General features: G+C 34.0%; 2 protein-coding genes across 4 annotated transcripts; both read right to left on the minus strand.

Moving 5' to 3' along the window:
- Positions 1–387: 387 nt before the first annotated feature.
- LOC107892734 (probable protein arginine N-methyltransferase 1) lies at positions 388–3,112 on the minus strand. The gene is made up of 7 exons (XM_041100171.1): positions 2,832–3,112; positions 2,456–2,466; positions 1,937–2,092; positions 1,735–1,803; positions 1,049–1,288; positions 756–906; positions 388–638 (listed from the first exon to the last, which is right to left on the minus strand). The coding sequence occupies exons 1-7, from the start codon at positions 2,920–2,922 to the stop codon at positions 448–450; spliced, it is 909 nt and encodes a 302-aa protein (XP_040956105.1). The 5' UTR covers positions 2,923–3,112; the 3' UTR covers positions 388–447.
- A 3,025-nt stretch (positions 3,113–6,137) lies between these two features.
- Positions 6,138–10,905, minus strand: LOC107892182 (WD repeat-containing protein WRAP73). Of its 3 annotated transcripts, XM_016817193.2 has the most exons (9): positions 10,535–10,905; positions 9,507–9,995; positions 8,795–9,016; positions 8,652–8,721; positions 8,321–8,428; positions 7,070–7,165; positions 6,703–6,833; positions 6,501–6,613; positions 6,138–6,383 (listed from the first exon to the last, which is right to left on the minus strand). In XM_016817193.2, the coding sequence occupies exons 1-6, from the start codon at positions 10,649–10,651 to the stop codon at positions 7,134–7,136; spliced, it is 1,038 nt and encodes a 345-aa protein (XP_016672682.2). In that variant the 5' UTR covers positions 10,652–10,905; the 3' UTR covers positions 6,138–6,383; positions 6,501–6,613; positions 6,703–6,833; positions 7,070–7,133. The 3 variants fall into 3 exon arrangements, with proteins under 3 accessions (XP_016672682.2, XP_040957731.1, XP_016672683.2); XM_041101797.1 differs by lacking the exon at positions 7,070–7,165; XM_016817194.2 differs by lacking the exons at positions 6,138–6,383; positions 6,501–6,613; positions 6,703–6,833; positions 7,070–7,165 and having other exon boundaries at positions 8,426–8,533.
- Positions 10,906–11,429: the final 524 nt, after the last annotated feature.

Below are 11,429 nucleotides of genomic sequence, written 5' to 3' on the forward strand. Positions count from 1 at the left end.
TTTACCACTAAAAGTTAAATTTTATTAATTTTTTCCACTAACTCTTATTTTTTAGTTAAACTCTTAATTTAAATTTATATTGAATTTTTATTTTTTTAAATTACAAATATCTTCATTTAACTTAACGAGTAAATATAATTCTTGACTTTCCTTTCTCATCATCTAAACAAAAGCACAATAAACAAATTGTCAAAAAGAAACCCAAATCCAATAGTTGGGAGATTCAAAAGCTTTCTCCAATAATGTGTTTCTTCTATAAGAAACAATGCTTATAAGCGGCGTGTCAAAGCTCAAAATCTATTTAGTCCTATGTCATACATCCAATGTCATTTGTATATATGCTCCCTCACACCAGCACAAAACACAAGACTCAATATGAAGCATACATGAGAAGAAAACAGTTGGATTGAGTTAATGAAGTACATGCATCTTATGTGTTTTTCTTTCTCAGGGAAAACCTTTCGAGAAAAAAGAAAGTAGAAAAGGAATTAAAAAAATGTTGGTGAAACGTTTAAGGAACATGCAAACAAGGTATCCTACAGTCATGCTCCCAATTATTGTCTCCCCTTCACAGATGGTTAACACATCCTCTAGATATAGGACTGTTTGCTTCCAATGGGTAGGTCGCGATCTTGGTCCTGCATTTTGTATTTTCCATTAGCCAAGGCAAAGTTCTTATAGGCTGGCTTGCTAATTTCTATTCGTAGATAAAATGGAAAGGACAAAGGATGGAGAATTTTGATGTAGATACAAACCTGTAGAGAAACCCATCAATTTGTGGCATTTGGTAAACGAAACATCAAAATATGCAACGAAAGCATGGATGTAATCATCACGCTCTGCAATAAGCTTGAAAGGTGCAGTGAAAGAAGCATCCCCAGGAACCATCATAGAAATATCCATTGTCTGAAACCAGAAAACCAAAATAAATAATTTAGTTGTACTCCAAACACATTATTTTGTAAAATAATTTCCAGTAAGTGTTCATATATATAGATACCCAATGATATATACATACATACAGGAATATGCTTGTGTATTTTCTCACCTTGAGAAGGTGGCAATTTGTTACAATTTGTTTCTGGTCAACCGTGTCAACAAGAGGTTCCATCATAGCTTGCTTTTTTATAGAACTCATGTCAAAGCCATAAACATTATTCCAAACTGTAGCAAGATGATGCCATGTAGAAAAGATGGGGTATATATAAGAATACAAAAAGTTGAATTGCAATGAAACACAATAGAAAAACTCGTTGAAAGTTATACAAATACATATGAACATGAATACCTAAATTTATATCAATTTAGCAGTCTGTTATACTCACATTCGATCTTGTCGTCTTTGTACTCGGCATCCTCAATTGCTGTCAAGTAAGAGAAGCTTCATCTGGTAGCATAACTCCATCATCAACCTGACATGGGTGAAGGAATAAGAACTTTGATTGTAAAGAATGTAGCTTATAAGAACCTAACAAAAGTTTTGCTTTGATGAGCAAGAGTAAAAATAAATTTAAAAGGCCCAGCCCGTTCACCACACGAAATAATAAGGAAGCAAACTACTCAAGAGAGCTTGACATGATGATGGAGTTAAAATCTCAATCAATTAACAGTTATAGCAGGAATCTAAGCTACTTTCTGCAGATCATAGCATGCAACGGAGAATTTAACTAACAAAGTAGCTAGCTGCCCCCAACCACACGAAGCAATACAAGAAGACACAATAATTTTAAAAACTTCACCATCAGGCAAGCCATTTGTTTCAACAATTTGTTTAGCCATGTCAGCCATATGGGAGCATTCAACCTAGGAAAGGGAAAAATATGAACAGCATTTGACAAATAAGAGATAGACGCCAGGAGTGTAAGAATTTGGTCAGACAGATTATTAACAACACATAAAACAGAAACAGAAGGAAGATGTAAACTGGAAGCCATACAGCATAAACATGTGCCGCCCCTGCTTTTGCACAAAACAAGGACAAAATTCCAGTCCCAGCTCCCATGTCAAGAACTACTTTGTTCTGGAATAGAAACTTATTCCGATAAATAACATTTTGATATGTCTTGGTTCGCACTACATCTTTAAGCATTTCCTGAAATACAAGGAATGGCAGGTTAACACAGAGGAAAAACATTTCACAAAAAAGAAGAAATGAAAAAGTTACGCAACCGTATCAAGTTCTTCTACTGAAACCAAGAAAACAAACACAGAAATCATTTCCAGAAATTTAAGTAAAAGATTAAGTTAAAAAAAGAAGACAGTTTTTGGATAGTAACTGTGATGCATTAATTCATGTATGAGCTTAAACAAACAGAAAAATTACAACCAACCCTCCAATCACAGATATTCAGCACCCAATAGATCACAAAATAATGGTGACTGAAGCAGAACCATTCCATAAATAAGTCGACAAAAACGAAACAAGATTCAAATGTCCAAGTTGTTACACACTTACTTCATGAATACCTGCACATACACAAAAGAATGGACAAAGATTTAGAAGAAAGTGCTCACTGGAGATAAATACAAGAATGTATGACTTGAAACATCAACGAACCCAATGCCCTACCTAATACCGACATGCTAGCCCCATAAACATGCAACCAGTGAACCACAAATTACTTAGATATAAATAAACTATTGAACTCAACAAGCTCTAACTTTTGCGAAGATAGAAACTTTCTTCTCACATTCGAACCTTCTTCACAAAAATGTAAAAGGCAACACTAAGAAATCCTCACATTCTCATTGTTTTCTAATCAACAAGAAAAATCAGTAAAAAAACTTCAAATTTGAATCTTGGAAAAGAGGATGAGAAGCAGAAAATATACCGAAGTGAGAGTAAGAATCGAAGTAATAATCAGCACTGGTTTTATCATCTTCGCCGTCGCAACCGAAAAACGAAACGTCGGGCTCTCCCATAGAAACATATTCACTAGCTTTGTCAACGGCGACGATTGAATCATCGAGATTGGAGCTGTTGCTGGCGATTTCCTTGTCGTCGGCGTCTCGGAAGCGAATGTTAGCTCCTTCGAAATTGTTCGAAGAGTTGGTCGAGGTTTGAGTTGTGTTGGGGATCTAGAAATGGAGAGAGATAATAAAATACCAGTGCCATGCCATGCCCACCACACGTGAAAAAACCTATATAAAAAAGAGAGGTAAAAAAGAGAAGGAGAAGAGGCGATGAGAGTGGAGAAGAAAGCTAGAAGGAAGAAACAGAAGATGTGGATTTTGGGTAAAACAGAAGCGGGAATGGGGAGGGTAAAACAGGGACCAAAACTGAAGCAGCGCCTAAACTGAGCTCAAGGAAAGGATTAGAAATCGGTGGTTTTCACCGATTAGGAAGGTAAAGGATTACACCCGTATTAGCAATACATCAAACCAAACGATGAAATACAGCCGCATTAGGTGGGGCCCACCGATTAGGGGTGTATTGGCTATACCAATACACTAAACCAAACATGGTGTAATTAATAGATGAAGAGTCAAAACTTAATTATAGATTATTTGAGTTCTAATTATATATGTTCAACCAATCCTTCCTCTATCTTGGTATAACCTTGATGGTTTGCAATTGAATCAATTAGATGAAAAAATGAAACCAATGAATTAGAGAAATAGATCACATGTATCACTATCTGCAGTGAATGTGTTTTCTCACTATGAGCAAGAGATGGCTTAGGTATTAAATTAATTTTTATGAATTATTATTTAATTGATTGTAATTAAATAATTTAAGTTCAAAGTGGAAATTAAATTAATTAGTCATTGTGGTTTTAGTGAACAAGTAAATTAGATTTATTTTCTCATAGATTCTAGTATAGTAAAACCATCATGACTTTAATGACATTAGAATTGGGTTGAGAAAATAATTTAATTAAAATTATTTAATTAAAATAAATAACATTTTGAGAATAAAAAAAATTTTATGGGTTGCTTAAATTATATGAGTTGGTTTAAATACTAGATAACACATATAATTGTAACAAATACATTAGATAGGCCTAATGACTCATTCCACATAGAGTGGGCAGCAACCCTAGTCCTAGACAGAGGGTGTCGTCTCCTACACATATACCTAATAAGGAATTATTTGTATTTTTCCTATTAAAATATTATTTTATTTATACTTGTTCAACTAAGACTTGTGATTTTCTCTATAAATAGAGACTATATGATAGGTCAAAGACATATCATATTAAGTGTCAATACTTTGTTAAAATTTAGTGAGACTTATTTCCCTAAATAAATTCTAAATTCTGAAAGATTTTATCTTTCAATTTCTAGCCTTTGAGAGATATTGATATTCTTATTTAGTGTTAATAAAGTTTTCATAGTGTTCATCGGTTCGTGATTAGAGCCCACACTCTAAACAAGTCGAGGTTTGAGAATAGTGGAGAAGATCGTATTTGTTGAAAACAAAAAACATTCTTTACTACCTATTCCAAAACAAAGAAACAATTTTGATAAATAGTTAATTGCTATAAATATCACACAACTGCTCGATTTTAGGAAAAAAAAATTTCCAATGTGCAACAAACCTATTTCTTAAACCAAAATTTTCTAAAAAATTCACCACCTCTTGGTGTATTTTAAGCCTAACATGTGAAAAAATGATGATGTGGCAGTGACCTACCGTCAAATGTAGTAGTTAATTCGGGTTAATTCCACACTTAAGGAGTTTGTTTTCTAAGCAATTTAGAATTTTAATTTACATTTTCAGTATTTAGGCCTTAGAATTAAAAGTTAATAAAAATAAGTGTTTTTAATACATTTTGTAGGTGTTGTGACGCAATAGGCCGACATGGGCCTTAGGTTGTACTAATTGGTTTAATTGAGTTTGTATGATGGAGATATAAAGGCCTAATTGGTGTGGAAGTAAAGGTTGAGTAATGCACAAGCTTCCTAGGACATCAAAGCACCAAACGAATGACACAAGGCATATCATTAGTGTCATGTTGCGCCAGGCAAGGGGTGTGCGCGACACACGTCGACGTGCTGCCCAAGTTCATCGGGGTTATTTTTATCTACACAATAAAACTTATACGAAGACCTAGGACATTTCGAAGACCTAATTTGGGCTGCCAACACCTCTATAAATAAGACATGTGGGGTTGGGTGTAATCAAGTCATCCTAGACGCCTTCAAAAAACCCTTAGGGCACGTTTGGTTCGTTGTATTGGATTAGAGGTGTATTGGATTAGAGGTGTAATGGATTAGAGGTGTATTGGAATAGAGGTATAATAGCAAATCAACTGTTTGGTTGAATGTAATGGAATAGAGGCGTAATAGTAATCTTGTGTTTGGTTGAATGGAATAGAGGTGTAATAGCATAATGGAAAAAACTAAAATGACTAGAATACCCTTAGCATAAATTTGTTTTGGTAAATGATTATTGTTATTGTTATTTAAATTTTAATAAGATTATTAATATCAATAATAAATAATTTAATCATATTTAAACATAATTATTATTAAATATATTATAATTAAAATATATAATTTAATAAAATTCTTAATAATCAATATTCTTATATGAATTTACTCAAATCATAATATATGATACTATAAAATATAAATTAACATAATTATTATTAAATATATTATAATTAAAATATATAATTTAATAAAATTCTTAATAATCAATATTCTTATATGAATTTACTCAAATCATAATATATGATACTATAATTTACTCAAATTCTTATATGAATTTAATAAAATATCATTTGAAATAATTAATATTAAAATTAACATGTAACTGTTTGTTACTCATTCTTTGTTTCTTATTCTTTTTGTTTTGATCATGTATCAATCATTTAAACCAAATGCTTGGTTGTATTGGACAGTGTTTTATTACTTTATAAATGCATGATTTTATATACACAAATACATATGTATAGGAAAATTATCTGAATGAATGGTTAATATTTATTATCAGCAAAACTTAGTATATACACACATAAATTAAGGTAAGATAATTAACTCGATATCTAGCTTGAGCAGCTCGAGTTTGTCTAAACAATACATCAAAACTTTTTATTTTGAAGCTTATAAACTTAAACAGCTTAAGTGTCTTATTTTTCATTATGCTATAAAGGGAATATAAATAAATACCAGAATTTTGATACGAAAAATTGCAGCAAGCAAAGCAATATCCTGCTATTAAACTCACTATAAAATATGTAATATAGCAAACAAAGATCTCTCAACTGATCTTTAATCTTTTTAATCATTTGTAAATAAAAGAAAAAATTACAAAAAAGAACAACCTGCAGAATGTTTGATGACAAAAACTAACAAAAATCCATGATTCAATATCAAATTCAAGATGCATTCTCCTTTTTCAGCTTAGCAAGTTCTTGCTTGATGACTCCAGACCTCTGCAAAACCGTATTACAGCTCGTCAAGCTTCAATTGAAGTTTTGAGGAAGTGCTTTCAAGAAAAGAACTCTGGTATAAAACGGGTAGACACAATAGGGGGTGTATCGGAAACTGACCTTGATCTTAGCCAACATAAGCTTGAACCTATCAAAGTCGTTGAGAGATGCTCTTCTCTTCTGGACAATCAACTTTCTACCCCACGAGCTACTTTCCCATTTGTTCTTAACATCTGTAAGTTAACATAAGAGTGATAAGAAAGAAAACATATCTTCAAGAAATAACATTACAAATGCTGGTGAAAGCTGTCGTCGTCCTTACCAGCCTTCTCCATAGCTTCGATCAACCCATTTGTTCTTGGGAACACGTGGAATGTCAATTGTGATATCTGTCAATGTAAGCCTCTTGAAGTTCATTTGGCCTCTTACCATATCCGGGGCATCAACAAGTGCCTGCCACATTAAAAATAGTCACTTCTTACACGCACATCTCCAAATAACACCTATAGGACTTCAACTAGACTAGTTGGCTGATAAAGGAACATTGATAATTGAGCAGACCATAATCCAAAGACTAAAACCAGCAAGATGGGTTAGTAGAAAAATTATGCAGCCAAAATCTAATGGTCACATTAAAGACATGTTTAAACCCTTCATATGACATGTGATAAAGGAAAGGGCTTTCTTACATGACCACAGGTAAGTTTGCAGGCAATTGCATGACTTGCTTCATGCAAGAATACTGTAATGAGCTTAAAAGGCAGCAACAGCACTGTTCTCCATATCTACAACAATCAGGGGGAAACATTAGGTCAATCCATTTAAGCAAACAGAGGCAACCAGTTCAAATTCCAAAGAATGCTGTATCTTTTAACAGAAATTCAACTGCAGTGAATCCCCCTAGAAAACTCCTAAAACCTTGGCATCCTCATCCTTATGAACAACTTATGAAAATTGTTGTAAATGCCATAGCATTTATGAGTTCCTTATGAACAGATTTACAACAAGTATTACAAAAGTAAATCACAAATGCTCCAAGAAAAGAACCCAATTTCCTTCAACGTGCAAACCAAGAAACTATTTAAACTGAATCTATTTCGTAATTCAAATTACCATCAATTTTCTTGGAAGTAAGTGAATGCAAATGCATGCAGGAGATAATATCAATGGAGAAGCAGATCGAAGAAACATTCTAAAACAGAGGATTAATTTGCTTCCCTCGATTGAACTCCCTCAAATTGAAAGATCTTCAGAAACTCATTGGATTTTTCCATGAAGATTATACTGTTGACTTCCCAGCCTTAAAGATTCTTGAGATAGAAAACAGTCCAGACTTGAAGGCATTCATCCATAAATTTATCGACAAATATAACCCTACTGGTGGAGTTTTGTTCAACGAAAAGGTACTGTTTTTAACGCAGTGAATTGTACCTTATTTCCATTTCTCTTGTTATAATTAACTCTTCTAATCATTTCTTCCACAGACATGAATACTGACATCAACTATAGAATGAATACCAATGATCTACTAGATGAATAGGACAATTCTAAAATATGACACACGTCCGGCAAATCGAGTAGTGACATAGGTGGTACTATCCCACATTCTAAAAAGTATTAGGTTTCCTATGGTCCTATATTAAGTTTGGCCTTGCCAGTCATTGGAAATTGGATTTAAATCGGATGCTTTAATAGTCACCAAGGGCATTCATCAAGCAAAAGGGCTGACACGTCTAGTGGTAGGGGTAACGTGGAAAGGAGAGAGATTATTTTCAAATTAAACAATATTTCTCGAATAAGATAAAATGTACTGCAAGATCATTGTGCTAATTAGAAATAGAGCATACTAAATTCTTTGCACTCATATTTTGTGTCACTTATTATATGGTATGAAAAACATAAAACGTTTAGTAAATCTACATCAATTCGGTAAGACTTACCAATTCCTTGTTTAGGGTTAGGTTTGTCTGCAGGAGGCTTTTGGAAAGGAAAAGTAATGGGTACTTCCATAACCTCGTATCTAACTTTGAAGTGTCCGCCTGGGGCATCTGTTAGTGAGGCATATGAACCATATTAAATAACTGATGGGCTGCAATTCACGTATTGAAAATGACTGGAAAGGCAGGCATGCAACAGCATTTAAGCTTAATAAACTGTATACAAAAGAACAGAGCACTCAGGTCCTAAACAGTCGAGCACAATTTCAATCAAGCAGTACATCAAATTAATGAAAAGTCAATAATAAGAGATATAGAATCTCACTATCCTTACCAGAGCCTCCCATAAAGTCATCGTCCAAACATAATCCAGACATATCAAGTTGCAACGGCTCATCTACCTCCTGCCAATATCAAATACAAAGTTAGTAGATGCTTCTCACAGAATGAATCATCATAACAATGAAAACAAATTACCTTGAAAACGGCAGCACAACAAGGAGCACGAACGGTTGATAGGTGCATAAACTCAGCAAAAGTTTTCCAAGTAAGGTGGTTTAGAACTCGTAGCATCTGATCATAACTACCCACAGCAAGAAACTGGCCATAGGGAGACCATGAAACACTTTTTACTCCCAGTCCACTTTCATATGCTTGATACTTAAAGAGACACCTTCCATCTGGAGAATATATTAGAACCTGTCTCAAATTAAATAAGGAACCATGAACACTTTAATATTTCCAACTATATCAGCTCCAAGAGAAAGTATTGGCACACAAAAAGAAATGCATGCTTATACATCAGTAAAACCATAAACATAACTATGTGCTAATAGATGGTTAAGTAGAAATGCAACCATCAGGGCCATGTAAATTCTTATTTGGAAAGATCTTACATAAGATACCATTTTCACCACAAATTTCTTGTTCTTTTCTTTTTTAAAATAAATAAAGAAGAGAAGAAATGGTTCTTACCAATATACACATCATATATCATCAGGGCCATGTAAATTCTCATTTGGAAAGATCTTACATAAGATACCATTTTCACCACAAATTTCTTATGCTTTTCTTTTTTTAAATAAATAAAGAAGAGAAGAAATGGTTCTTCCCAATATACACATCATATATCATCTAGGAACCAGAAAGGGGCAATTTGGCGACTGAAAGGAAAACAAAGTTCACATACTTTATATTCAAGAGGTGAATCCCAGATCACTATTGCACTGTCATCCGGTGACCACTGAATATCAGTCATATCCAATGTGTCAACGGCGAAAACACCCATTATCTCCCAAGAGTGACAGGACAACAAATTTATATAGTCCTTACAATCACGCCTTGTGCAGATAGCAGCAAACTTTCCATCTTTAGTAAATGAAACTCCTTTGGAACCATGCTTTGGCCATTGTACATGAACGCAGGCTGTGTTCACTAAGGACCAAACTGTTAATCGCAGCTGAAACTCCGAGGTGGTCAGTATGTGACGGCTATCTGGGCTCCATCTTGCATAAGCAATACCAGCAGGACCTTCATCTATTTTGCATGTCCATTCGGGTTGGGTGAGTGACCATGCCTGTCTCATGGGTCTTTTATAGAGACCACAAAGAATGTACTCAGAATCAAGTGCCCATTCAATATAGCTTATCTTGTCCAAGCAAGAAAACAACTGCACAACCTGCAGCAATTTGAGTAAATTTACCGTTTGGAAATACAGGAAATGTAAGCTGTGAACCTCAAAAATGACCTTTGCATGACAATAAATGCTTAGGCAAATTCATAATTAATTTGCAAGTTTTTTTCATTGAGAGGAGTGTTTCAATGCTAAAAGATAAATTTTGCTCAAATAGTTTGTGATTTCACAACAGACACAATGCCCAAAGAAACAGAACAAAGATCAAATCTATTAGCTTGGTCTAAAGAGTGAAGCAATACAAAGCAAATAGGAAGCATTAGTAATCGAATCTGACTAAAATGTTGTCTAAATAAGCACAAGAAGATCTAATCAGAAACTAAAATGAGGTGAATCTACATAACTAAAATTTGAATCAAGCATACAATTCATTCAAAAAAACCAAATCAAAACGCACCCAAAAGAAAAAGAGAAACGCATTTTATCATATCAGTCCTCTCCTTCCTCGCATTTCATCAGCAAACAAAGAAAGCAAATGAATTGGGAATTAGAAGAAAAAGAAGGAAAAATTGAAAATACTGTACCTTGAAGGAGAGTGTATCCCGAATCATAAGACGGTAATCGACAGCAACCGCAATGTAACGAGCATTCGGTGAAAAACAGCAAGGACCCGTTTGTTTATAAGCTTCAGTGAACTCCATTTTTACCAAAATAATCCTAGAATTTTTTCCAGATTTAGATTGAATGAAATTCAATGAAGACGAAATCCCTATTTCCTTGGGTTTTTCATCGCAAAAAAAAATAATCAGAAAAGGGGAAACCGATTACATGCAGAATCAGTAGAGTGAAACAAATCTGGAGGGGATTAACTTGCCAACAACGAATTCGGCAGAGGCTAGAACGAACAGAAGAGAAACGGGGAAGCAGATGGGAGGGTATAACAGGGATGGTAAACCTATGCGGAGCCTAATCTGAGCAAATGGGGTGTATTAGAAATTGGTGGATTTCACCGATTAAGTTAGTCGCGTATTACAGCCGTAATAGAAAAATCGCGAACCAAACAATGGCATAGAGGCGTCTTAAGTAGAACCTTATAGTTTAGAATTATCTTTAGTTTATTTTCTTTTTGACTTTTTAAATATTTTCTCGTTCTTCTTCTTGAATCAGTTTTGATTCAATGACTTGTTTATTTAATTAAAGTATTCAGTTTATATTTTCCTTTGTATTTTTTATATCGTTATTCCAATCGAGAGATTTGCTACTTCATTTCCCATTCAATACTCAATCCACAATTATTCAAATCTCTATTCTTCTCTAAATCGATTGTGTTTCTCACATGGTTTGTTCAATCGAAGTTGAGATTATGAATAACATGAGTGGCTAAATCCCTTAAAGGAGATGAGTGAGTGGATGGGAATGTGATTAACAGAGGATTTGGGATTTCTCATGATGGATTAGTTAGTGTAACACCCCAAACTC

The sequence above is a fragment of the Gossypium hirsutum genome, chromosome D09, assembly GCF_007990345.1.
Source record: "Gossypium hirsutum isolate 1008001.06 chromosome D09, Gossypium_hirsutum_v2.1, whole genome shotgun sequence".
In the NCBI taxonomy this organism is placed as follows: Eukaryota; Viridiplantae; Streptophyta; class Magnoliopsida; order Malvales; family Malvaceae; genus Gossypium; species Gossypium hirsutum.

Excerpts from the sequence above, each read along its gene's own strand:
- LOC107892734 (XM_041100171.1), bottom strand. The coding sequence starts at position 2,922 with ATGGGAGAGCCCGACGTTTCGTTTTTCGGTTGCGACGGCGAAGATGAT. Across the intron at positions 1,289-1,734 it reads ATGGCTTGCCTGATGGTGAA|GTATTCATGTTCATATGTAT; the intron begins GTTTTTAAAATT and ends ATATAAATTTAG. Across the intron at positions 639-755 it reads ATTGATGGGTTTCTCTACAG|GACCAAGATCGCGACCTACC; the intron begins GTTTGTATCTAC and ends TACAAAATGCAG.
- LOC107892182 (XM_016817193.2), bottom strand. The coding sequence starts at position 10,651 with ATGGAGTTCACTGAAGCTTATAAACAAACGGGTCCTTGCTGTTTTTCA. Across the intron at positions 9,996-10,534 it reads GGGATACACTCTCCTTCAAG|GTTGTGCAGTTGTTTTCTTG; the intron begins GTACAGTATTTT and ends AAATTGCTGCAG. Across the intron at positions 7,166-8,320 it reads TAACCCTAAACAAGGAATTG|ATATGGAGAACAGTGCTGTT; the intron begins GTAAGTCTTACC and ends TGATTGTTGTAG.